The sequence below is a fragment of the Cyclopterus lumpus genome, chromosome 20 (genome assembly GCF_009769545.1).
Source record: "Cyclopterus lumpus isolate fCycLum1 chromosome 20, fCycLum1.pri, whole genome shotgun sequence".
In the NCBI taxonomy this organism is placed as follows: domain Eukaryota; kingdom Metazoa; phylum Chordata; class Actinopteri; order Perciformes; family Cyclopteridae; genus Cyclopterus; species Cyclopterus lumpus.
Window position 1 is genome coordinate 2441510 of NC_046985.1, and position 24834 is coordinate 2466343.

The 24834-nt window shown below is 44.6% G+C and overlaps 4 protein-coding genes across 5 annotated transcripts in view; all 4 read right to left on the bottom strand.

Annotated features, from left to right (window-relative positions):
* LOC117749884 (gamma-glutamyl hydrolase-like) lies at positions 1 to 2200 on the bottom strand. Its single transcript, XM_034560703.1, has 9 exons — positions 2137 to 2200; positions 1889 to 1997; positions 1757 to 1807; positions 1336 to 1420; positions 1109 to 1247; positions 695 to 801; positions 447 to 537; positions 216 to 350; positions 1 to 119 (listed from the first exon to the last, which is right to left on the bottom strand). Exons 1-9 carry the CDS (start codon positions 2198 to 2200, stop codon positions 1 to 3), a joined length of 900 nt encoding a protein of 299 aa, XP_034416594.1.
* Positions 2201 to 3028: 828 nt separating this feature from the next.
* On the bottom strand, positions 3029 to 4435 carry LOC117749886 (apolipoprotein D-like). The gene is made up of 7 exons (XM_034560704.1): positions 4414 to 4435; positions 4285 to 4361; positions 4053 to 4157; positions 3818 to 3939; positions 3564 to 3652; positions 3193 to 3461; positions 3029 to 3103 (listed from the first exon to the last, which is right to left on the bottom strand). Exons 1-7 carry the CDS (start codon positions 4433 to 4435, stop codon positions 3029 to 3031), a joined length of 759 nt encoding a protein of 252 aa, XP_034416595.1.
* A 922-nt stretch (positions 4436 to 5357) lies between these two features.
* LOC117749887 (gamma-glutamyl hydrolase-like) lies at positions 5358 to 10327 on the bottom strand. The gene is made up of 9 exons (XM_034560705.1): positions 10252 to 10327; positions 9612 to 9720; positions 7787 to 7837; positions 6833 to 6917; positions 6592 to 6730; positions 6077 to 6183; positions 5815 to 5905; positions 5583 to 5717; positions 5358 to 5479 (listed from the first exon to the last, which is right to left on the bottom strand). The coding sequence occupies exons 1-9, from the start codon at positions 10325 to 10327 to the stop codon at positions 5358 to 5360; spliced, it is 915 nt and encodes a 304-aa protein (XP_034416596.1).
* A 1040-nt stretch (positions 10328 to 11367) lies between these two features.
* The window catches only part of LOC117749873 (collagen alpha-1(XVIII) chain-like), a 57140-nt gene continuing 43673 nt past the window's right edge, over positions 11368 to 24834 (bottom strand). For both annotated transcript variants that reach the window (XM_034560691.1, XM_034560690.1), the window contains 15 exons: positions 24655 to 24711; positions 24245 to 24304; positions 16569 to 16610; positions 15149 to 15176; positions 14942 to 15010; positions 14727 to 14752; positions 14521 to 14619; positions 14238 to 14391; positions 14040 to 14113; positions 13802 to 13930; positions 13358 to 13405; positions 13207 to 13269; positions 12719 to 12916; positions 12531 to 12646; positions 11368 to 12426 (listed from right to left, as the gene is read on the bottom strand). In XM_034560691.1, coding sequence (XP_034416582.1) covers positions 12225 to 12426; positions 12531 to 12646; positions 12719 to 12916; positions 13207 to 13269; positions 13358 to 13405; positions 13802 to 13930; positions 14040 to 14113; positions 14238 to 14391; positions 14521 to 14619; positions 14727 to 14752; positions 14942 to 15010; positions 15149 to 15176; positions 16569 to 16610; positions 24245 to 24304; positions 24655 to 24711 — 1365 coding nt within the window. In that variant the 3' untranslated portion in view covers positions 11368 to 12224. The remainder of the gene's footprint in view (positions 12427 to 12530; positions 12647 to 12718; positions 12917 to 13206; positions 13270 to 13357; positions 13406 to 13801; positions 13931 to 14039; positions 14114 to 14237; positions 14392 to 14520; positions 14620 to 14726; positions 14753 to 14941; positions 15011 to 15148; positions 15177 to 16568; positions 16611 to 24244; positions 24305 to 24654; positions 24712 to 24834) is intronic.

Here is a 24834-nt window from a genome sequence, read left to right on the forward strand (position 1 = left end):
TCAGAAGAAATAGATCTGCTCAAAGACCCTGGTGGAGTCGGCGTGAACGGGGTTGTAGTTGTAGATCAGCGCCTTGCTCTCCTCCTCCTCGGATTCAAATCTGTGAAAGCTCTTCTTGGCTGCAAGGAGAGAAAAGCAAGATGTACACATCACAAAGACCATTTCATCAACAAACAACAACAACAACAACAACAACAACTAATGTTTCTTCATACCTTCGTTGACGAAGAAGTCGGCTATGTAGAAGGAGGTCTTGATCGCCGATGGAGAGTGTGGAATGTAAGGCTTCCGCCATTCGAATGCGTTTTTCTCCGGATGCCACTGAGTCCCATAAATCGGGTAGTCGTACGCTGCCGAGAGGCGAGAGGGGAAGAGAAGAGCAGCGATGAAGAATAAAAACGTGACCTCCGGTGCCATTAAAAGGGGGCGCCGCATTGCACCCGTACCTTCCACCGTGGACACGAACTCGGTGGTGCCGTCCGTATTCGTGGAGACGACTTTGTAAAAGTTGTTCAGCTCCTTGTTTGTGTTATGAGTCTGAAATGAAACAAGAGAGACGAAGCACAATATTTCATCTTTCTCTTCTTTCTATACGAAAAGAAATGACTGCGTGGTGCTCAAATGAGTGAGAAACAATAATATGTGTGTACAAATCGTGTTTTCTCATCATGGTAGTCGATGATAGACGACGTACCGACACCGTCACACTCCACTGGTGAACGTTTGCCGTCAGCGGCTCCAAAGCCAGATCTTCAAGGAGTTCAGCCGGGAAGCCTCGAAATATCCTGCTGTCTTTGGCTTCTGGGAAAACGGTGCCATAACCATAGTATTCAGTCATAACGTCGTTAGTTTTTATTTATTTTTTTCCAAACGAATGTACATATTTTCTATAATCGGATCTATAAAGCGGTCAATGTAAAGAATGTCCATCGTTGCCCTGTGAAATAAGAATTAGAATTATTGCGTTAAGCCTCGAAAATACATATCGTACTGTATTTATTGAAAAAAAAAAATCCATATTCATATGGTATCGCTCCACCTAAAAAAAATAACGTACAAATTAAGTGATTCCATTAAACTCAAGGTTAAACAAAGACTTTTCCCGTACCATGGAGGAAGTTCAGGGGTAACGCCACACCGGTCGTATCGGTGATTGACAGCAAGTTCTTTCCACTCGTCAAAACCGCCAGCTGCTCGTATCCCAGACAGGTGCCCCACACGGGAAAGTAGTCGCCCCTCTCGTTTGCCTGAAACATCGCATCACGCTCCGTAAAAATAAATAATAATAATCGACGACACGGAAACCTGCAGTCGATTCATATTTGACGCGTTTACCTCGATGGCGAGTTCGTAGAAGGTCTTTGCAGCTCGTTGGTAACCCGATGACGTGATGTTGGCGCTTCCTCCCGGGAAAAGGACCCTGTCGACAAGGACACACGGGAGCCGAGTCACGAAATGTTCTGCATCCCTTTTGTTTAATACATATTGGGGCTGGACAAAATAATAGAAAATGTTCAGAGGCCTATGGAGGGGTTGCTTGAACTCTGTGTGCTCCACATTATGAATTGTTAATATTGTTGTTGCTCTATTGTTTGTTTTTAACCATGTACTATGTGTGTCTTGAGTAGCTTGTAAAAGCTCTATACAAATAAAATGTATTATTATTATTTTTATAAAATGTGTTTGCAAGTGATGCCGTTGTTCACAAAGTCGTACCAGTATTGTTAAATATGACTCATTATTACAGCACATTTACCCGTTAATGGAGTTGAACAGTTTCTTATACTCCTCCGGTGTCTGGTTAATCCTGGAGGAATAGAACAGGTCAAAAGGTCAAAGGTTGCCAAAAAGGCTCCTCTGTCTACGGGAGGAATGACCGTGAACTCACATGACCGGCACCACCCTCGCTCCCGCTGCCTCCAGGGTCTTCACATAGGAGGCAGCGATGTAAGAGACTTGATTGGCCTTTGGGACGCTCACTTCTTGAGCCAGTACTCCTTTTGAGGGGAAAACAAACACAGCCAGTTTAAACACGTATAGGCAGTAACGACACTTATTAAAACTATAACACAATGAAACAGTTAGATAATTAAGCCAAATGTCATGTTGCAGTCAACAACGTGTTCATGAACCCACCAATGATGGGTCTGTCGTTCCTCTTGGCTGGTGAAGGAAACAGATCACACACGTGAGACAACATTCAAGATCAACTATAAAGAAAAGAATATGTGTGTCTGTCTGTGTGTGTGTGTCTGTCTGTGTGTGTGTGTGTGTGTGTGTGTGTGTCTGTGTCTGTCTGTCTGTCTGCCTGTGTGTCTGTCTGTGTGTGTGTGTGTGTGTATGTCTGTCTGTCTGTCTGTCTGTGTGTGTGTGTATGTCTGTCTGTCTGTGTGTGTGTGTATATGTCTGTCTGTCTGTCTGTCTGTCTGTCTGTGTGTGTGTGTATGTATGTCTGTCTGTCTCTCTGTGTGTGTGTGTGTGTGTATGTCTGTATGTCTGTCTGTCTGTGTCTGCCTGTGTGTCTGTCTGTCTGTCTGTGTGTGTGTGTGTGTTTGTATGTCTGTCTGTCGCTCTGTCTGTCTGTGTGTCTGCCTGTCTGTCTGTCTGTCTGTCTGTGTGTATGTATGTCTGTCTGTCTGTCTGTCTGTCTGTCTGTGTGTGTGTATGTATGTATGTCTGTCTGTCTGTCTGTCTCACTGTGTATGTCTGTATGTCTGTCTGTCTCTGTCTGCCTGTGTGTATGTCTGTCTGTCTGCCTGTGTGTCTGCCTGTGTGTCTGCCTGTATGTCTGTCTGTCTGTCTGTCTGTCTGCCTGTCTGTCTGCCTGTATGTCTGTCTGTCTGTCTGTGTGTGTGTGTGTGTCTGTCTGTCTGTCTGTCTGTCTGTCTGTGTGTGTCTGCCTGTATGTCTGTCTGTCTGTCTGTCTGCCTGTCTGTCTGCCTGTCTGTCTCCCTCCCTCGTTTGCATATCCTGAGAGCCTCATCTGCCTCTACCTCACATGTGGTGGGCGTGTTGCTAGGGACCCAAATTAGTGCTTTTTAAGCCACGCCCCCTCTCCGGGGATAATGACCACGAAATAGTCCGGCGAGTAAACTTCGCAACGCTTTAACGACGCGGACATTATAACAATATGACATTGATACAATGTTGCACATGTTCAGATGTCGATGTGCAACATTGTATCAATGTCACATCGCCGTCTGGTAGTCGGGTGTCCCCCACAAACATACCCCCGCCCGCGTCACATCCGGTCTGATTGCTGGCAGCGAGGCGGTTCACGTCCACGCCGGCGGAAGACAGCGTGTCGCGTAACCGGCTCATGACATCCTCGGTCAGCACCCGGGTGCGGGCCAGGATCCAGGCGAAGTCCACGTGGAAGAGGAAGTAGTCGGTACACGAGTACACCAGAGAATACGACCGGTAGTCCGTGGAGAGAACCCAGTAGGGACCGTCTGCAACACCTGGACACACATGGGGGATGAAATAGACCCGTGCAATGTATTTCTGTATAGGGTATTCAAATAGTGTTAAAACGTAATGAAGTAAATACCCAGTGTATTTACCTTTAAAGAAGCTGACACCCAGAATAGCCGGTTTAGATGAATCTTTAACTTTGGCAACACCCTGAATTGTGTTTCTCTTCCCATTGGACCTGTGGGAGAGAGGAAGAGTGGGAGAAAAGGAGGACTTCACTTGGAATGGCACAAGAAACTAAAATCCATCCTCATTTAGCAGCCTGAAGGATGGAGCAAATTAATATCAAGCAACCTTTAGCCAAATATGATAAAAGCTGGTAAGCATGTAGTTTTTAACTCACAGCAGCTCTGCATTGAGGACTTTGACCGTCCCATCGGGGCGCAGGCTGTACGTGGCTTGATTGCATTTCCCTCGTTCAAACACAGCGGGGAGCTTCTCTATTTCATACCAGGTGCCCATATACTGAAAGGAGAAAAAGCGGTTGGTAATAAGACACTACACCTCGGCTTAAAGCCACTTAAATACTCTTTTAATGGCAACACTTCCAAAATGACCCGCGAGATGAGGTATTTTACCTTCGTAACATCGAAATCCTCTTGGACCGATGGCTGGGGACATCTGCCGGGGTGGAAGGACTGAGCATGAGCCGCCGCGGCAGCCGTGAGCAGAGCGAGCAGGACCTTCACATGGAAGTTAGAATGGTTCATGTGGTCGGATACGGTCAACAGGCCACCCCAATGACAGGAGATTAATAAATAAAAACACACGTTTTGGACGTTACACATGATAGAAAGGTGCGTACGGTACCTGGAAGGCCTTCATGTCCAAAAGACTCCGAAAAGATGGAAAGAGCAGTCTCCAAAAAATGACTTGTTTGCAAAGCCCTGTTCTGCCACACTGAACTCATCAGTGGAGAACAGTTTGGGGGATTTCTACCTGCCCTTTGGAAGGGAAACATGTTTCAAGGTTTGTTTACACAACCTTTAGGAAAAGTTTGTCCCTTGCTCCTTGACAGATAACAGCGGTTACCACACTGTCGGGCCAGGAGAACAAAGTGTCATTCAAAGAAAAGAGGTTGGCTACTTTCAACAGCTACAGTAATACTGGAGTGAGAAACGAAAGGGGTTTTCATTTTTTATAGACAAATAGTAAACTTGAAAATACGCCCAATGGCGACGACACACCAAGCTAAAATGTAGAGAATGTGCACGATAAGAAGTTAAGGAATATCTATAGGTGAAAGAAAACAGGACAGAAACTGCACCTGTATTGAAGTGCTGAGTCACGTTTACAGTACGCTCGGCTCAAAGCAGTGAAGAGAATGTTGAAAGCATGCATCGAGTGGGAATAGTGTTAAATCAACCCTGAGGAATTATGCATTTAAAAAGGACATTTCTCAAATAAAGCGATATGGGGATGAATTCGTTATATTTTTTTTATTTGAATGAGTTAAGATGTTATTTGCAGCACAATACCCAAATAGCTCAGCTCCACGTGGTCACCTTGACATCTTTTACATTACATGTCATTGAGCTGACAATAAGTGCATTCAACCACGAGTACAAACTCAGAGCAAGAATCAAGAAAGTAACATTTCTTCAAGAAAGCCCAAACTACAAAAATACCATAAGTAATATACCATAAGTAAGCATTCAAGTGCTAAACGGTTTTTATTCAAGGTGTTACAATAACTTCTCCCCTGCACAAACAGCCCGTCCCCTACATCATCTGTTAATTTGCACCGCTAAGTACAAAATAAATATAAATATACAGTATATATATATATATATATATATATAGTTCATGTTGTGCATAGATCCAAATGAACACCGTAAACATACAAATGCATACATTTTTTTTAAAAGCCACGCGGCGAACAATCATCCGAATATATAAATCTGCTCAAAGGGACTCGTGGAGCTGCCGTGAACCGGGTTGTAGTTGTACATCAGCTCTCGCCGCTCCTCCTCCTCAGATCTAAATCTGTGAAAGCTCTTCCTGGCTGCAAGGAGAGAACACAGGATTTACACATCACAAAGGCTGCAGCTATAGCTTATGACTTACGATAGCGATGTAATCAGGGAACCGTAAATCAATGCTCATACCTTCGTTGACGAAGAAGTCGGCCATGTAGAAGGAGGTCTTGATCGCCGATGGAGAGTGTGGAATGTAAGGCTTCCGCCATTCGAATGCGTTTTTCTCCGGATGCCACTGAGTCCCATAAATCGGGTAGTCGTACGCTGCCGAGAGGCGAGAGGGGAAGAGAAGAGCACTCATTCATAAAAACAAAGTAGCTTCACTTTGAACGTGCGCTGCTTACGGGACGCTGCGTCGTACCTTCCACCGTGGACACAAACTCTATTCGTCCATCCGTATTTGTGGAGATGACTTTGAAAAAGTTCTTCAGCACCTTGTTTTTTTTATGATTCTGAAAGAAACAGACACCATATTACATATGCACCCAATTACATATCCACCTTATATGCACTGCTCTTTATGCTGGAAAAATCCAGTGCTCCACAGCGCTTGTTGTTATTAGTATTATTATAATTCTACGTGGTGTGGGTCACGTTTTCCCGTCATAGTAGCAGAGGCGTACCGACAGTTTCAAACCCCACTTGTGAGAGTGTCCGGTGAGCGACTCAGAAGCCATGTCTTCCATGAGTTGCGTCGGGAAGCCTCGAAACATTCGGCTGCCTTTGGTTTCTGCAAACAGGTCGGAACATTCATTTTTTTGTTATTGATAACACATTTAAATTTGTCATTAAAAACACATTTTCAGAACACATTTAAAAAAAGGAGGTTGATACAAAGATGGGTTATTGTTGTCCCATAAACTATGATGACTCCGTGCTGGTACAAGTAATAGTAGTTAATGTTTATATTATACTGCTAATAACCACGTAAACGTGGCTTTTTAACCCATTCAGCTCATTTGATAATCTAAATCGTTGTATGTGTATCATATATAATGTTTTAAAAACTAAAATAAATGATTATTTTGATATTTAGGCATCATAAACAACTAATTCTTGTCATGTTGATTAAGAAATTAATTGTTAAAAAAAGAGCCGAAGCTAAATTGAATATACATGCTTCAGTATTAAGCCATACCATTGGTGAAGGACATGGGCAACATCACGCCGCTCGTGTTGGTCAACGACAGCTCGGTCTTTTCACTCGTCATATAGAACAGCAGCTCAAAGCCCAGACAGGTGCCCCACAGGGGGAAGTAGTCGCCCCTCTTCTTTGCCTGAAACATCACATGGGGGGGGGGGGGGAGAGGGGGGGTCTGCAGCAGCATCCAGCACCAACACACTGAAACACGGCGAGTGATGTGCGGCGACGCGCGTGCCTCGATGGCGAGCTCATAAAAGATCTGTGCGGCTCTTTGAAACCTGGACGAGACGACGCTGGCCCGTCCTCCGGGGATGATGAACCTGTCCACAAGAGCAGAGTCGTGACTCACAGACAGAATGTAATGTGCACACAGTATTGTCCACCGCCTGTGTGTACATGTATATTATAGAATTGTGGCATTCAGAGTTAATCGTGTTGATCTGATGCACCAAATATTCAGCTATCGTCTGCTATATTGAAGCGGTAGCTCATGAATGCATATTCTGAACCTCCTCGATAAGTAGCCCTGCATGTCGTTGGACTGGTGGATTTTTTATAATTTTTGTATTGCTCCATACAAGTTAAAGCTTGAATCTGTTCATGTTAGCAGGTGTTAGCAGCCACCTGTGTTACTTTGGGTCTGTTACCTGTTCCGTGTCGGCTGGATACAGTGGGGTTGTTGTTTACACCGACTTTCAAACAAACAAACAAACCAGAGGCGTAAACATGACGCTATACGGACTGAGAGCTAACTCGCATCCTGCGTTGCAGGAAGTTTATGAAACACTTGCATGTTTCTGATGTGTATATTTATGTTGTTTCGCGTCTATGAACTCAAAGAAGTGATTGTACGATTGTATGGGCCCAGTAGTCCTACAGTATGCCTCTGCCACTGATACCTTTACTGTAGTGTATGCAGGTGCAACAGTCAAACATATAGCAGAATTATGTAATGTGGCATGGGAGAAAGTCCAAATGGAAAGGAAAACAATTACTTGGTGGGATATTTGGTTCATTACAATGAGCTTAAAATGTCCACAACGTTGAAACACCGAGCAGCATCGGCTTCTCCAAACTGCCTCCTCCACGTACCGAGCTGTCAACGGATGCCGCAGGTCGTTCATAAATGACCACAGGCATACATCGCATCATTATTACTAAATTGGTAACTGTGCGGTATCCCGTTTACCCGTTAATGGAGTTGAACAGCCTCTTATACTCCTCCAGTGGCCGACTGAGCCTGTAGACAGACAAAGAGAGAGGAGGTTAAAGGTGTCAGTTCAAGAACTTCTGTATAAACAGCCGGCTGTGTTCGCGCCACATGCAAAAAAGCTAAATACTTTCTCAAAATGTGTGTATGTATACAAACCACAGATTGGCTATGGTAAAAAATAAACAATAACGACACTGACGTAAACCGAATTTGGACAACGTTGAGTTTGGGTCACGGTTGTGCAAATTCGGACACGGCGAACGGTCATAGAAATGAATGGGATCCTTTAACTTTCAACGGCGCATGGGGTGCATCACCGCCTTCACGAGAAGGTGGAGTCGCATGGGGTGCATCACCACCTTAATGAGTAGGTGGTGTCACATGGGGTGCATCACCACCTTAATGAGAAGGTGGTGTCGCATGGGGTGCATCACCGCCTTCATGAGAAGGTGGTGTCGCATGGGGTGCATCACCACCTTAATGAGAAGGTGGTGTCGCATGGGGTGCATCACCGCCTTCACGAGAAGGTGGTGTCGCATGGGGTGCATCACCACCTTAATGAGTAGGTGGTGTCACATGGGGTGCATCACCACCTTAATGAGAAGGTGGTGTCGCATGGGGTGCATCAGCACATTCACGAGAAGGTGGTGTCGCATGGGGTGCATCACCACCTTAATGAGTAGGTGGTGTCACATGGGGTGCATCACCACCTTCACGAGAAGGTGGTGTCGCATGGGGTGCATCACCGCCTTAACGAGAAGGTGGTGTCGCATGGGGTGCATCACCACCTTAATGAGAAGGTGGTGTCGCATGGGGTGCATCACCGCCTTCACGAGAAGGTGGTGTCGCATGGAGTGCATCACCGCCTTCACGAGAAGGTGGTGTCGCATGGGGTGCATCACCACCTTAATGAGAAGGTGGTGTCGCATGGGGTGCATCAGCGCATTCACGAGAAGGTGGTGTCGCATGGGGTGCATCAGCGCATTCACAAGAAGGTGGTGTCGCATGGGGTGCATCACCGCCTTAACGAGAAGGTGGTGTCGCATGGAGTGCATCACCGCCTTCACGAGAAGGTGGTGTCGCATGGGGTGCATCACCACCTTAATGAGAAGGTGGTGTCGCATGGGGTGCATCACCGCCTTAACGAGAAGGTGGTGTCGCATGGGGTGCATCACCGCCTTCATGAGAAGGTGGTGTCGCATGGGGTGCATCACCACCTTAATGAGAAGGTGGTGTCGCATGGGGTGCATCACCGCCTTAACGAGAAGGTGGTGTCGCATGGGGTGCATCACCACCTTAACGAGAAGGTGGTGTCGCATGGGGTGCATCACCACCTTAATGAGAAGGTGGTGTCGCATGGGGTGCATCACCGCCTTCACGAGAAGGTGGTGTCGCATGGGGTGCATCACCACCTTAATGAGAAGGTGGTGTCGCATGGGGTGCATCACCGCCTTAATGAGAAGGTGGTGTCGCATGGGGTGCATCACCACCTTAATGAGAAGGTGGTGTCGCATGGGGTGCATCACCACCTTAACGAGAAGGTGGTGTCGCATGGGGTGCATCACCACCTTAACGAGAAGGTGGTGTCGCATGGGGTGCATCACCGCCTTAATGAGAAGGTGGTGTCGCATGGGGTGCATCACCGCCTTAACGAGAAGGTGGTGTCGCATGGGGTGCATCACCGCCTTAATGAGTAGGTGGTGTCGCATGGGGTGCATCACCGCCTTCACGAGAAGGTGGTGTCGCATGGGGTGCATCACCACCTTCACGAGAAGGGAATGCCAGCTACACGACGACCCACCTGACGGGCACCACCCTCGCTCCAGCCGCCTCCAGGAACTTGACGTAGGAGGCGGCGATGTAAGCGCTTCGATTGGATCTTTGGACATGCAGTTCTTGGGCCAGTATTCCTATTGAAAGAAAACCAACAACCAGTTCAACCAGTAAACAACAAAAACAACGACAACAACAACGTCTGCACGGGTCAGAGCAAACAGGCAAACCTAAACAATGGCAACTTTGACATAACGAGAGGAGAGTCAGGGGATGATAAAGTTAATAATCGCGCATTATTGCATTATTTAAAACAATCTAATTGTTATTATTGTGAATTAGGGTCAGCGGGCCATTGAGAATTACTACCATAGACTATTACATCTCATTGGAATCAAAATAGAAAAAAATAAATGTGTATTACTAGAGGAACGTGCACATTGTAATTAATAAACATAGGAAAATAATACTTCCTCTCATATAGTACAACTTGTTGTATATTGCATGTAAACATATGACGCCGTCAGGTAACTCTGAGTTAACTCCCCAAAAGCTCATAAGTTATGCGGTAAAACGTTCAATAATGGGAGAACAAAACAAAAGGTGTTTCTTTGGGTTCCGTGTGCCTCGCGCACCTGTGCCCGGATAACCGAGCCGCGCGCACTCACCGATAACGGGCACGTCATTCCTCCGGGCCGAAGAGAACAACAGACACGTGACATAAATGCAAAAGAACAACGACATCGTTTTGTTCCTCCAGAAGGAGCACGATAGGCGCGCGGGGGCACCTCCATTCCAGCTGTTGCAGGGTTGTTTGTAGTCACTTCCGGACTACTTCTTTCAAAATAAAAGCTTCCCGTTTGGCTCAAATTCCCTCGATTATACTATTTCTTCTTCATTTCCCCCCCTCACAAATACACGACTAATTAACCACCGAGATGCACACATATGCTGTGTAATATACTATGTGGGGATGATGAAAATTAACTTGGTAAATTAATTAGAGTTCATTGGACAAATGTGTAAAAACTGATATTTCGAAAAAGAAACGTTTATTTGAATTAAATGAATAATAATAATTCCAACTTCAAGTTGGCAGTCTTCAGTCAAAAGTTAATCAGCGAAGATGCACTGCAGTGACACTTGATTCAAACTGTTATACAGCTATATGGTTAAAAAGTTTAAAAGATTCTACAGTTAAAATAATCAAATTATATATATATATATATTATTTGATTATATATGTATTTGATTATTTAAATATTTTTATAATAAATATATTTATATATATATATATATATTTGATTATATATATTTGATTATTTATATATTTGATTATTTAAATAAATTTATATATATATATATATATATATATATCATGTATTTGATTATTTTAACTCCAGAATCTTTGAAACCTTTTTTAAACAAATCGTTTACTTTTCAAATTTCCGGCTCAGACATATCTTGGATCTCAATTTTTCAGAACCAAATAATCGCTGTAATAATGTTTTTTTCTCTTTTATTTCGGGTATTCAGGTATTTGAGTGTTTTTGTCTGCACTGAATTGAGAATGAAACAAGAGCAGATTATGAAAAGAGAAAACTTTATTCAACAAAGCACCAATATTTACACAACAACGTGACTTTTCCCCCTTGGAATTTTTTTTTCTTGTACTCTTATTTCTTTCTGGATGAAAATATTCTACTCGTTTCACTTGCATCACTACATTGGGGGGGGGGGGGGGGCTAGAAACATTAAACAAAAACTGTACAAAAAGATAGAAAAGAGGCAACAAGTGAGAAGAAAACAGTCATTTGACAAACAAAAAAAACCCTATAAATTACATTCTTAAATTTAATCATCTGATTTTTTTTTTTTTATGTGCTGTGACGGTATAAATAAATCATTGAATTTAAATTAAATAGTCTATTGAGAGAAAGAGCTGCTAAGATGTGAGATCACCAAGAGGTATGAAAAGCTACAACACAAAACAATGTTGACCTAGAAAATATTGTTTAAAAAAAAATTACAGTGCATCAAATATGACTTTTGGTGGCAACACTGGTTGCACGAGGGAATTAGTAAGTTATGCAAACACACGTCTTCTACAAATCCACGACAGCTTGTAAACAAAACAGTGACAGTAGCCTCTTTTACGCTTCCATCCCAAAAGTCTCTTGGAAATTCCCCCCAAAAAAGTCTGATGTCTTTAGTCTCATCCGTCGAAGAGACAGTAAACTGGTGAAAACCCATTTGTGCTACTCTGTTGGATTCTTGTGAAAGGACACAGATGCGTCTTGTTGCAAATGAGTCAACAAAAAGGTTCAAGGTGCCGCTTGTGTATCATTTTAACATTAAATAACCACGTTTTCCTTGAGAAGTTAGCGTTAACGAGGAGACCGGCGTTGACGTCACCTTAGTTTAACCTGCAGGATCAGGTCCTGGCTCCTCAGAAATAACACAGCGGGATGTCATAAAAAAGGCGACGTCGTCTTTGCGAAAGAAATTGCGTTAAATGTGGTCCTCTATTTATTTATTTTATTTTTTAAACACAAAAATGCTACACGTAGCACAAATGTTTTCCCCGAGTGTTGAACGCTTATGGTGGCTGGCATGGTGGAGTGTTATGTTTTGGTTTTTTTTAAAGGTTTTTGTTGTTCTCGATGCAAAGAACGATGTACTGGTTGGAGCAGCTCCTCGTCTGCTGGCCCAGGAGCAGACCTGAGGTCAGGCTGGACGACTGGCCCGTGACGGACACGTGGTCCGCTCGCCACGTCTCGCAGTGTTTGTCCACCACTCGGAGACCCCTGCTGGTGGAGCCGTGCCAGATGCTCTTCTGAGGCCTGACGAGACGATGACAGAGGACGTCAGCACGACGGGAAGTAACAGGTTAACAACAGACAAACAAACAAACAAAATAAGGAGGAAGTCAATCAAGTCAACTGACCAGAAGGGGTCAGCTAAAACATCCCGGCCGTCGAAGGAGTAGATCGGTATCCTGGCGTCCATCGGACCCCCGTCGCCGTTGAAGATAGACCGCCAGTTCCTAAACATCACATCCCCCTAAAAGAAGACACACGGTGGGTGAGATGCAGCCAGGGGTCCCTTCGTCTGCACGACGGACCGCGGACTCACCCTGAGGTTGGTCACCGGGAGAGTTTCCCGGAGACCGGGGTAGACCGTGTGGACCAGGTCTTGGCTGTGGGACGAGATGAAGGCGCGGTAGTTTGGATCCAAACCCATGGCCTTGGACTGCTCGTAGCACATGCGGTCGGCGATGTCGAGCCCCATCATGTCGCCTGAGTGGGGCTGGTTCAAGGCCACCAGGTTGAGCTGCAGGCAGAGGAGGCAACAGACCGGCGTCGTCATACGAGGAAGAAGATATGAGAAGATCCTTTACTACGGTTAAACCACAGTTTTAAATGACGCCTGCAAGGGTTATGAGGCTCCTTTGATAATCAACGTGCAGGATATTATTACAGTTTTCATGCGTTTGGACCACAGACGCCCCAAAACAAAGACATTTTATTACTATAAAACATTCCCTTTCTCACTCCCTTTCTCACTAATAATAAATAAATAAATAATTCATGTTAGAATAACGCGGTTTTATTGAAACTCACCCTTTCGTTGACTGAGCGTATTCTCTCCATTGGGTCTCCTCTAATCTGATATGAAACCCGGGGCTGAAGACGTAGTTGAAAAGAGACGTTAAATGGATGAAATACTGCATATGAAGTACACGACGTTCCGTTATAGCATCTTTAATTGTACCTCGTCCTGTGGAATGATGTTGTTGGAGAGGTAGATCAGACTGCCGAGCTGCGGGGAGGAAACAGGCGGATCGAGACATCAGATGCATCGCGTCGTGTTACCTGAGCTCATTACATGAAATGTGTTGGATGTGGAACAAAAGCAACAATCGCAAAAGAAAGATCCTGTGATTCAGTGACGTTTCACTTTTACACTTTTACTGGTTCAGCCAAATATCGCAGCGCGCTGGTTGAATAATAATGTATCGTCTTCTCAAATTGAGGCCACACTGTTTGGCCTTCAAAAAGGTTTTTCCAGAAGCCAGTGGTGACGTCGGATAGCAGGAAATGGATTCAGACCGGTTTCAAAGGAGGCAAAGCAGGAAAAAAGTCATCAGTCGAGCTCCGTTTCTTCAGGGATTTACCAAAACCCATGAACACGTAAGACTCGTCCGGGTTAGTGTACCTGTATCTCTTTCCATCCCTGGGAGACCTTGAGGAAGAGACTTCCTGTCGCTGTGACGAACGCCAGGGTCCCCTCTGCATCTCTGGCGGTGTGCTGCATCATGCTCTCACGGGACTTAAACGTTCTCAGCTGAGGAACAAGTACAGAGAAGACCAGCTGTATACCTTCCTCTGGATGAGACTGAGTCGACAGCTGCCTGAGGTGTCATCGTGCAGACGAAGGATTCAGGTCCACTTACAGAGGCTGCGTTACTCAAAGGTCCAGGAGGTCCGGCTGGTCCAGGAGGTCCGGGCGGGCCGGCAATGGTCAAAGCTGTCGTGACAAAAATGTCAACACCTTTCAAATAAGCTCCTTATCAATTTTTTTTAATCTCCAAACTATGGTTTCTACAACATTCTGCCGTCATTTTATGGGATAAATGAGTGATGATTTGTACCTGAGCCATATCTGGAGGGTGTCCCAGAGGGTCCTGGAGGCCCCGGTGGCCCAGGAACGCCGACCGATCCTGGTCTGCCGTAGCCCGGGATACCCGGCGAACCCGGCACCCCGGGGTGGCCTTGTGGACCAACCACCGACTCCCCTTTGGGTCCCTGAAACGAGACAAAAATGTAATTTCAAAAGTAAAAACTTCAGTCGACTGATGAGGTCGGCTAAATATGATGAAAACTAACAAGGACAAAAACTAAATAATAAACCATCCATGTAATCTTCTCACTCACCACAAGCCCTGTTCTCCCGGGGTTACCTGGTTGCCCGGGCAACCCTGCCTCCCCCTCGTCCCCCTTCTCTCCTTTAGTGCCCTGGTCACCTCTGGCCCCCTGCGATGACACACAAACACACCCATAAAGACATCAAGTAGGCGTGTGCCCAAACTAAAACAAACAAAATAATAAATAAATAAAAAGCCCTTCCTTGTGAAACTTACCCAGCCTCCCCTGGTAAGAAACGAGTCTAGAAGGGAGAAAACAGACGAGGGCGTTATGACTAATGATGTTGGGGACAATACAAGATTAAATATCCTTCTAAAGATTCAAATCATGCCTTTAAATTCACTTTATAGTCCTGTTCTTTGTAGCCCAGTTGGCCTTTTCCTTATAGATCATGTTTTGTCTAAATATTGAAGAGCTGTGTTTGACTCACTTGGAGGCGCCGGGATCCCGGGAGGACCTTGCACCCCCTTCTCGCCCTTCAGTCCCGTCTGACAGTTACCTTGGAGACAAAGAGACACATTTACGACTAGTAAAAAAAATATATATATATATATATATTCACTGCAAAAATAAGTAAAAACAGACTCCAGGTCTTCATCATTTATGGCAAAACAAAAGAAGAAGGGAATCGACCTACCGACGGCGATGGTTCCATCGGGATGAAGCTGCAATAATGGAGCACAGACAGGTTATAGATCATACATCAATGTAAGGGGAGGAGGTGATGAGGAGAGAGGATGTAAGAGGAGGAGGTGATGAGGAGAGAGGATGTAAGGGGAGGAGGTGATGAGGAGAGAGGATGTAAGGGGAGGAGGTGATGAGGAGAGAGGATGTAAGAGGAGGAGGTGATGAGGAGAGAGGATGTAAGGGGAGGAGGTGATGAGGAGAGAGGATGTAAGGGGAGGAGGTGATGAGGAGAGAGGATGAGGAGAGAGGATGTAAGGGGAGGAGGTGATGAGGAGAGAGGATGTAAGGGGAGGAGGTGATGAGGAGAGAGGATGTAAGGGGAGGAGGTGATGAGGAGAGAGGATGTAAGAGGAGGAGGTGATGAGGAGAGAGGATGTAAGGGGAGGAGGTGATGAGGAGAGAGGATGTAAGGGGAGGAGGTGATGAGGAGAGAGGATGTAAGGGGAGGAGGTGATGAGGAGAGAGGATGTAAGGGGAGGAGGTGATGAGGAGAGAGGATGAGGAGAGAGGATGTAAGGGGAGGAGGTGATGAGGAGAGAGGATGTAAGGGGAGGAGGTGATGAGGAGAGAGGATGTAAGAGGAGGAGGTGATGAGGAGAGAGGATGTAAGGGGAGGAGGTGATGAGGAGAGAGGATGTAAGGGGAGGAGGTGATGAGGAGAGAGGATGTAAGGGGAGGAGGTGATGAGGAGAGAGGATGTAAGGGGAGGAGGTGATGAGGAGAGAGGATGTAAGGTGAGGAGGTGATGAGGAGAGAGGATGTAAGGGGAGGAGGTGATGAGGAGAGAGGATGTAAGAGGAGGAGGTGATGAGGAGAGAGGATGTAAGGGGAGGAGGTCATGAGGAGAGAGGATGTAGGGGAGGAGGTGATGAGGAGAGAGGATGTAAGGGGAGGAGGTGATGAGGAGAGAGGATGTAAGGGGAGGAGGTGATGAGGAGAGAGGATGTAAGGTGAGGAGGTGATGAGGAGAGAGGATGTAAGGGGAGGAGGTGATGAGGAGAGAAGATGTAAGGTGAGGAGGTGATGAGGAGAGAGGATGTAAGGGGAGGAGGTGATGAGGAGAGAGGATGTAAGGGGAGGAGGTGATGAGGAGAGAAGATGTAAGGTGAGGAGGTGATGAGGAGAGAGGATGTAAGGGGAGGAGGTGATGAGGAGAGAGGATGTAAGGGGAGGAGGTGATGAGGAGAGAGGATGTAAGGGGAGGAGGTGATGAGGAGAGAGGATGTAAGGGGAGGCCTCCTCATCACCTCCTTCGCTCTGAAGCAATTGTTTTGATTCATGATAAACAGAAAGTACAATGGATGTGAAATAAATGGTCATAAAAAAAATAAAAACAAGTTCTCAGGTAATAAAACCGATTCATAACTTACAGTCATTTTGCAGAAGGGCCTGGGAGGGATGGGGAACACAGTCTACAGGAACCAGGGGGGAGAGAACAGTGAGAACACAAACAGAACACACAGACAGAACACACAGACCGAACACACAGAACACACAAACAGAACACACAAACAGGACACACAGACAGAACACACAAACAGAACACACAAACAGGACACACAGACAGAACACACAAACAGAACACACAAACAGAACACACAAACAGGACACACAGACAGAACACACAAACAGAACACACAAACAGAAGACACAGAACACACAGACAGAACACACAAACAGAACACACAAACAGAAGACACAGAACACACAAACAGAACACACAAACAGAACACACAAACAGGACACACAGACAGAACACACAAACAGAACACACAGACAGAACACACAGACAGAACACACAAACAGGACACACAGACAGAACACACAGACAGAACACACAAACAGAACACACAAACAGAAGACACAGAACACACAAACAGAACACACAAACAGAACACACAAACAGGACACACAGACAGAACACACACACAGAACACACAAACAGAACACACAAACAGGACACACAGACAGAACACACAGACAGAACACACAAACAGAACACACAAACAGGACACACAGACAGAACACACACACAGAACACACAAACAGAAGACACAGAACACACACACAGAACACACAGACAGAACACACAGACAGAACACACAGAACACACAAACAGAACACACAAACAGAACACAGAGACAGAACACACAAACAGAACACACAGAACACACAAACAGAACACACAAACAGAACACACAAACAGAACACACAGACAGAACACACACACAGAACACACAAACAGAACACACAAACAGGACACACAGACAGAACACACAAACAGAACACACAAACAGGACACACAGACAGAACACACAAACAGAACACACAAACAGAAGACACAGAACACACAGACAGAACACACAAACAGAACACAAAAACAGGACACACAGACAGAACACACAAACAGAACACACAGACAGAACACACAGACAGAACACACAAACAGGACACACAGACAGAACACACAGACAGAACACACAAACAGAACACACAAACAGGACACACAGACAGAACACACAAACAGAACACACAAACAGAAGACACAGAACACACAGACAGAACACACAAACAGAACACACAAACAGGACACACAGACAGAACACACACACAGAACACACAAACAGAAGACACAGATCACACACACAGAACACACAGACAGAACACACAGAACACACAAACAGAACACACAAACAGAACACAGAGACAGAACACACAAACAGAACACACAGAACACACAAACAGAACACACAAACAGAACACACAAACAGAACACACAGACAGAACACACACACAGAACACACAAACAGAAGACACAGAACACACACACAGAACACACAGACAGAACACACAGAACACACAAACAGAACACACAAACAGAACACACAAACAGAACACAGAGACATAACACACAAACAGAACACACAGAACACACAGACAGAACACACAGAACACACAAACAGAACACACAAACAGAACACAGAGACATAACACACAAACAGAACACACAGAACACACAAACAGAACACACAGACAGAACACACAAACAGAACACACAGACAGAACACACAGAACACACAAACAGAACACACAAACAGAACACACAGACAGAACACACAGAACACACAAACATAACACACAAACAGAACACATAGAACACACAAACATAACACACAAACAGAACACACAGACAGAACACACAGAACACACAAACAGAACACACAAACAGAACACACGGAACACACAAACAGAACACACAAACAGAACACACAAACAGAACACAAAGACAGAACACACAGAACACACAAACAGAACACACAAACAGAACACACAAACAGGACACACAAACAGAACACACAGACAGAACACACAGACAGAACAAACAAAACACACAAACAGAACACACAAACAGAACACACACACAGAACACACAGACAGAACACAGACAGAACACACAAACAGAACACACAGACAGAACACACAGACAGAACACACAAACAGAACACACAGACATAACACACAGAACACACAAACAGAACACACAAACAGAACACACAGACAGAACACACAGACAGAACACACAAACAGAACACACAGACAGAACACACAAACAGAACACACAAACAGAACACACAAACAGAACACACAGACAGAACACACAAACAGGACACACAGACAGAACACACAAACAGAACACACACACAGAACACACAAACAGAACACACAAACAGAACACACAGACAGAACACACAGACAGAACACACAGAACACACAAACAGAACACACAGACAGAACACACAGACAGAACACACAGAACAAACAAAAAGAACACACAAACAGAACACACAGACAGAACACACACACAGAACACACACACAGAACACACAAACAGAACACACAGACAGAACACACAAACAGAACACACAGACAGAACACACACACAGAACACACACGCAGAACACACAAACAGAACACACAAACAGAACACACAGACAGAACACACAGACAGAATACACAGAACACACAAACAGAACACACAAACAGGACACACAAACAGAACACACAAACAGAACACACAGACAGAACACACACACAGAACACACAAACAGAACACACAAACAGAACACACAAACAGAATACACAGACAGAACACACAAACAGAACACACAAACAGAACACACAAAACACACAGACATAACACACAAACAGAACACACAAACAGAACACACAGACAGAACACACACACAGAACACACAAACAGAACACACAAACAGAACACACAGACAGAACACACAAACAGAACACACAAACAGAACACACAAACAGAACACACAGACAGAACACACAAACAGGACACACAGACAGAACACACAAACAGAACACACACACAGAACACACAAACAGAACACACAAACAGAACACACAGACAGAACACACAGACAGAACACACAGAACACACAAACAGAACACACAGACAGAACACACAGACAGAACACACAGAACAAACAAAAAGAACACACAAACAGAACACACAGACAGAACACACACACAGAACACACACACAGAACACACAAACAGAACACACAGACAGAACACACAAACAGAACACACAGACAGAACACACACACAGAACACACACGCAGAACACACAAACAGAACACACAAACAGAACACACAGACAGAACACACAGACAGAATACACAGAACACACAAACAGAACACACAAACAGGACACACAAACAGAACACACAAACAGAACACACAGACAGAACACACACACAGAACACACAAACAGAACACACAAACAGAACACACAAACAGAATACACAGACAGAACACACAAACAGAACACACAAACAGAACACACAAAACACACAGACATAACACACAAACAGAACACACAAACAGAACACACAGACAGAACACACAAACAGAACACACAAACAGAACACACAGAACACACAAACAGAACACACAAACAGAACACACGGAACACACAAACAGAACACACAAACAGAACACACAAACAGAACACACAAACAGAACACACAGATAGAACACACAGACAGAACACACAGACAGAACACACAGAACACACAAACAGAACACACAAACAGAACACACAGACAGAACACACAGACAGAACACACAGAACACACAAACAGAACACACAAACAGAACACACAGACAGAACACACAGACAGAACACACAAACAGAACACACAGACAGAACACACAGGACACACAAACAGGACACACAGACAGAACACACAAACAGAACACACAAACAGAACACACAGACAGAACACAGACAGAACACACAAACAGAACACACAGAACACACAAACAGAACACACAGACAGAACACACAGAACACACAGACAGAACACACAGACAGAACACACAGACAGAACACACAAACAGAACACACAGACAGAACACACAGAACACACCGACAGAACACACAAACAGAACACACAAACAGAACACACAAACAGAACACACAGACAGAACACACAAACAGAACACACAAACAGAACACACAGACAGAACACACAGACAGAACACACAGACAGAACACACAAACAGAACACACAAGCAGAACACACAAAACACACAGACATAACACACAAACAGAACACACAGACAGAACACACAAACAGAACACACAAACAGAACACACACACAAAACACACAAACAGAACACACAAACAGAACACACAAACAGAACACACAGACAGAACACACAAACAAAACACACAGACAGAACACACAGAACACACAGACAGAACACACAGACAGAACACACAGAACACACAGGCAGAACACACAGAACACACAGAACACACAGACAGAACACACAAACAAAACACAGACAGAACACACAGAACACACAGGCAGAACACACAGAACACACAGACAGAACACACAAACAAAACACAGACAGAACACACAGAACACAAAGACAGAACACACAGACAGAACACACAGAACACACAGACAGAACACACAGAAAACACAGAACACACAAACAGAACACAAAGACAGAACACACAGAACACACAAACAGAACACACAGAACACACAGAAAACACAGAACACACAAACAGAACACAAAGACAGAACACACAGAACACACAAACAGAACACACAGAACACACAAACAGAACACACAGACAAAACACACAGACAGAACACACAGAACACACAAACAGAACACACAAACAGAACACACAAACAGGACACACAAACAGAACACACAGACAGAACACACAGACAGAACAAACAAAACACACAAACAGAACACACAAACAGAACACACACACAGAACACACAGACAGAACACAGACAGAACACACAAACAGAACACACAGACAGAACACACAGACAGAACACACAAACAGAACACACAAACAGAACACACAGACAGAACACACAGACAGAACACACAAACAGAACACACAGACAGAACACACAGACAGAACACACAAACAGAACACACAAACAGAACACACACACAGAACACACAGACAGAACACACAAACAGGACACACAGACAGAACACACAAACAGAACACACACACAGAACACATAAACAGAACACACAAACAGAACACACAAATAGAACACACAAACAGAACACACAGACAGAACACACAGAACACACAAACAGAACACACAGACAGAACACACAGACAGAACACACAGAACACACAAACAGAACACACAAACAGAACACACAGACAGAACACACACACAGAACACACACAGAACACACAAACAGAACACACAGACAGAACACACAAACAGAACACACAGACAGAACACACACACAGAACACACAGACAGAACACACAGACAGAATACACAGAACACACAAACAGAACACACAAACAGAACACACAGACAGAACACACACACAGAACACACAAACAGAACACACAAACAGAACACACAAACAGAATACACAAAACACACAGACATAACACACAGACAGAACACACAGACAGAACACACAGACAGAACACACAAACAGAACACACAAACAGAACACACAAAACACACAGACATAACACACAAACAGAACACACAGACAGAACACACAAACAGAACACACAAACAGAACACACAGACAGAACACACACACAGAACACACAAACAGAACACACAAACAGAACACACAGAACACACAGAACACACAAACAGAACACACAAACAGAACACACGGAACACACAAACAGAACACACAAACAGAACAAACAGACAGAACACACAGAACACACAAACAGAACACACAGACAGAACACACAGACAGAACACACAGACAGAACACACAAACAGAACACACAAACAGGACACACAAACAGAACACACAGACAGAACACACAGACAGAACACACAGACAGAACACACAGAACACACAAACAGAACACACAAACAGAACACACAAACAGAACACACAGACAGAACACACAGACAGAACACACAGAACACACAGACAGAACACACAGACAGAACACACAGACAGAACACACAAACAGAACACACAGAACACACCGACAGAACACACAAACAGAACACACAAACAGAACACACAAACAGAACACACAGACAGAACACACAGACAGAACACACAGAACACACAAACAGAACACACAAACAGGACACACAAACAGAACACACAAACAGAACACACAGACAGAACACACAAACAGAACACACAAACAGAACACACAAACAGAACACACAGACAGAACACACAGACAGAACACACAGACAGAACACACAAGCAGAACACACAAAACACACAGACATAACACACAAACAGAACACACAGACAGAACACACAAACAGAACACACACACAAAACACACAAACAGAACACACAAACAGAACACACAAACAGAACACACAGACATAACACACAAACAGAACACACAGACAGAACACACACACAGAACACACAAACAGAACACACAAACAGAACACACAGAACACACGAACAGAACACACAAACAGAACACACACACAGAACACACAAACAGAACACACAGACAGAACACACAGACAGAACACACAGAACACACAAACAGAACACACAAACAGAACACACAGACAGAACACACAAACAGAACACACAGACAGAACACACAAACAGAACACACAAACAGAACACACAAACAGAACACACAGACAGAACACACACACAGAACACACAAACAGAACACACAAACAGAACACACAGACAGAACACACAGAACACACAAACAGAACACACAGACAGAACACAAAGACAGAACACACAGACAGAACACACAAAACACACAAACAGAACACACAAACAGAACACACAGACAGAACACACAAACAGAACACACAAACAGAACACACAAACAGAACACACAGACAGAACACACAAACAGAACACACAGACAGAACACACAGAACACACAAACAGAACACACAGAACACACAAACAGAACACACAGGACACACAGACAGAACACACAAACAAAACACACAGACAGAACACACAGAACACACAGACAGAACACACAGACAGAACACACAGAACACACAGGCAGAACACACAGAACACACAGACAGAACACACAAACAAAACACAGACAGAACACACAGAACACACAGGCAGAACACACAGAACACACAGAACACACAGACAGAACACACAAACAAAACACAGACAGAACACACAGAACACACAGACAGAACACACAGACAGAACACACAGAACACACAGACAGAACACACAGAACACACAGAACACACAGACAGAACACACAGACAGAACACACAGAACACACAGACAGAACACACAGAACACACAGAACACACAGACAGAACACACAGAACACACAGAACACACAGAACACACAGACAGAACACACAGACAGAACACACAGAACACACAGACAGAACACACAGAACACACAGAACACACAGAACACACAGACAGAACACACAGACAGAACACACAGAACACACTGCATGAGAACCGTGTGTGTGAATGCTGACGGGTGCTTACTCCTTTAGGGCAGTTGAATATTCCCGGACGGCCCGGCAGCCCCGGGAGGCCGGGAGCGCCCTGTGAGGAGGAAGAGAGAAGGAAAGAAAGAAGGAAGGAAAGAAAGAAGGAAGGAAAGAAAGAAAGAAAGAAGGAAGAAGGAAGGAAGGACAGAAAGAAAGAAGAAAGGAAGGAAAGAAAGAAAGAACAAAGAACGAAGGAAAGAAAAAAGAAAGAAAGAAAGAAGAAAGGAAGGAAAGAAAGAAAGAAAGAAGAAAGAAGAAAGAAGGAAGGAAGGAAAGAAAGAAGAAAGAAGGAAGGAAGGAAAGAAAGAAGAAAGAAGGAAGGAAAGGGGAAAGCAGGTTGCTATGAAACTCAAAACAACAACATCAACTCAATACGAGGTGCAGAGAACCAGGTGTGTGACTCACCTGCAGGCCTGCAGAGTCTCCTCTCTGTCCCTTAGGTCCCATCAGGCCTGGACGTCCCTACACACACACACACACACACACACACACACACACACACACACACACACACACACACACACACACACACACACACACACACACACACACACACACACACACACACACACACACACACACACA

Bases quoted from the DNA above. Each gene is read 5' to 3' on its own strand.
- LOC117749884 (XM_034560703.1), bottom strand. From the start codon at position 2,200: ATGTTGTCTCACGTGTGTGATCTGTTTCCTTCACCAGCCAAGAGGAAC. The intron at 802-1,108 runs GTACGGGAAAAG...CCGTTTTCCCAG, and splicing joins ACCCCTGAACTTCCTCCATG to AAGCCAAAGACAGCAGGATA. The intron at 351-446 runs GTACGGGTGCAA...GCCTCTCGGCAG, and splicing joins GTTCGTGTCCACGGTGGAAG to CGTACGACTACCCGATTTAT.
- LOC117749886 (XM_034560704.1), bottom strand. From the start codon at position 4,435: ATGTTTCCCTTCCAAAGGGCAG. The intron at 3,940-4,052 runs GTAAAATACCTC...TTCTCCTTTCAG, and splicing joins AGGATTTCGATGTTACGAAG to TATATGGGCACCTGGTATGA. The intron at 3,462-3,563 runs GTAAATACACTG...ATGTGTGTCCAG, and splicing joins GGGTGTCAGCTTCTTTAAAG to GTGTTGCAGACGGTCCCTAC.
- LOC117749887 (XM_034560705.1), bottom strand. From the start codon at position 10,327: ATGTCGTTGTTCTTTTGCATTTATGTCACGTGTCTGTTGTTCTCTTCG. The intron at 6,918-7,786 runs GTAAACGGGATA...TCTTGTGGACAG, and splicing joins CTGTTCAACTCCATTAACGG to GTTCATCATCCCCGGAGGAC. The intron at 6,731-6,832 runs GCACGCGCGTCG...GTGATGTTTCAG, and splicing joins TTTATGAGCTCGCCATCGAG to GCAAAGAAGAGGGGCGACTA.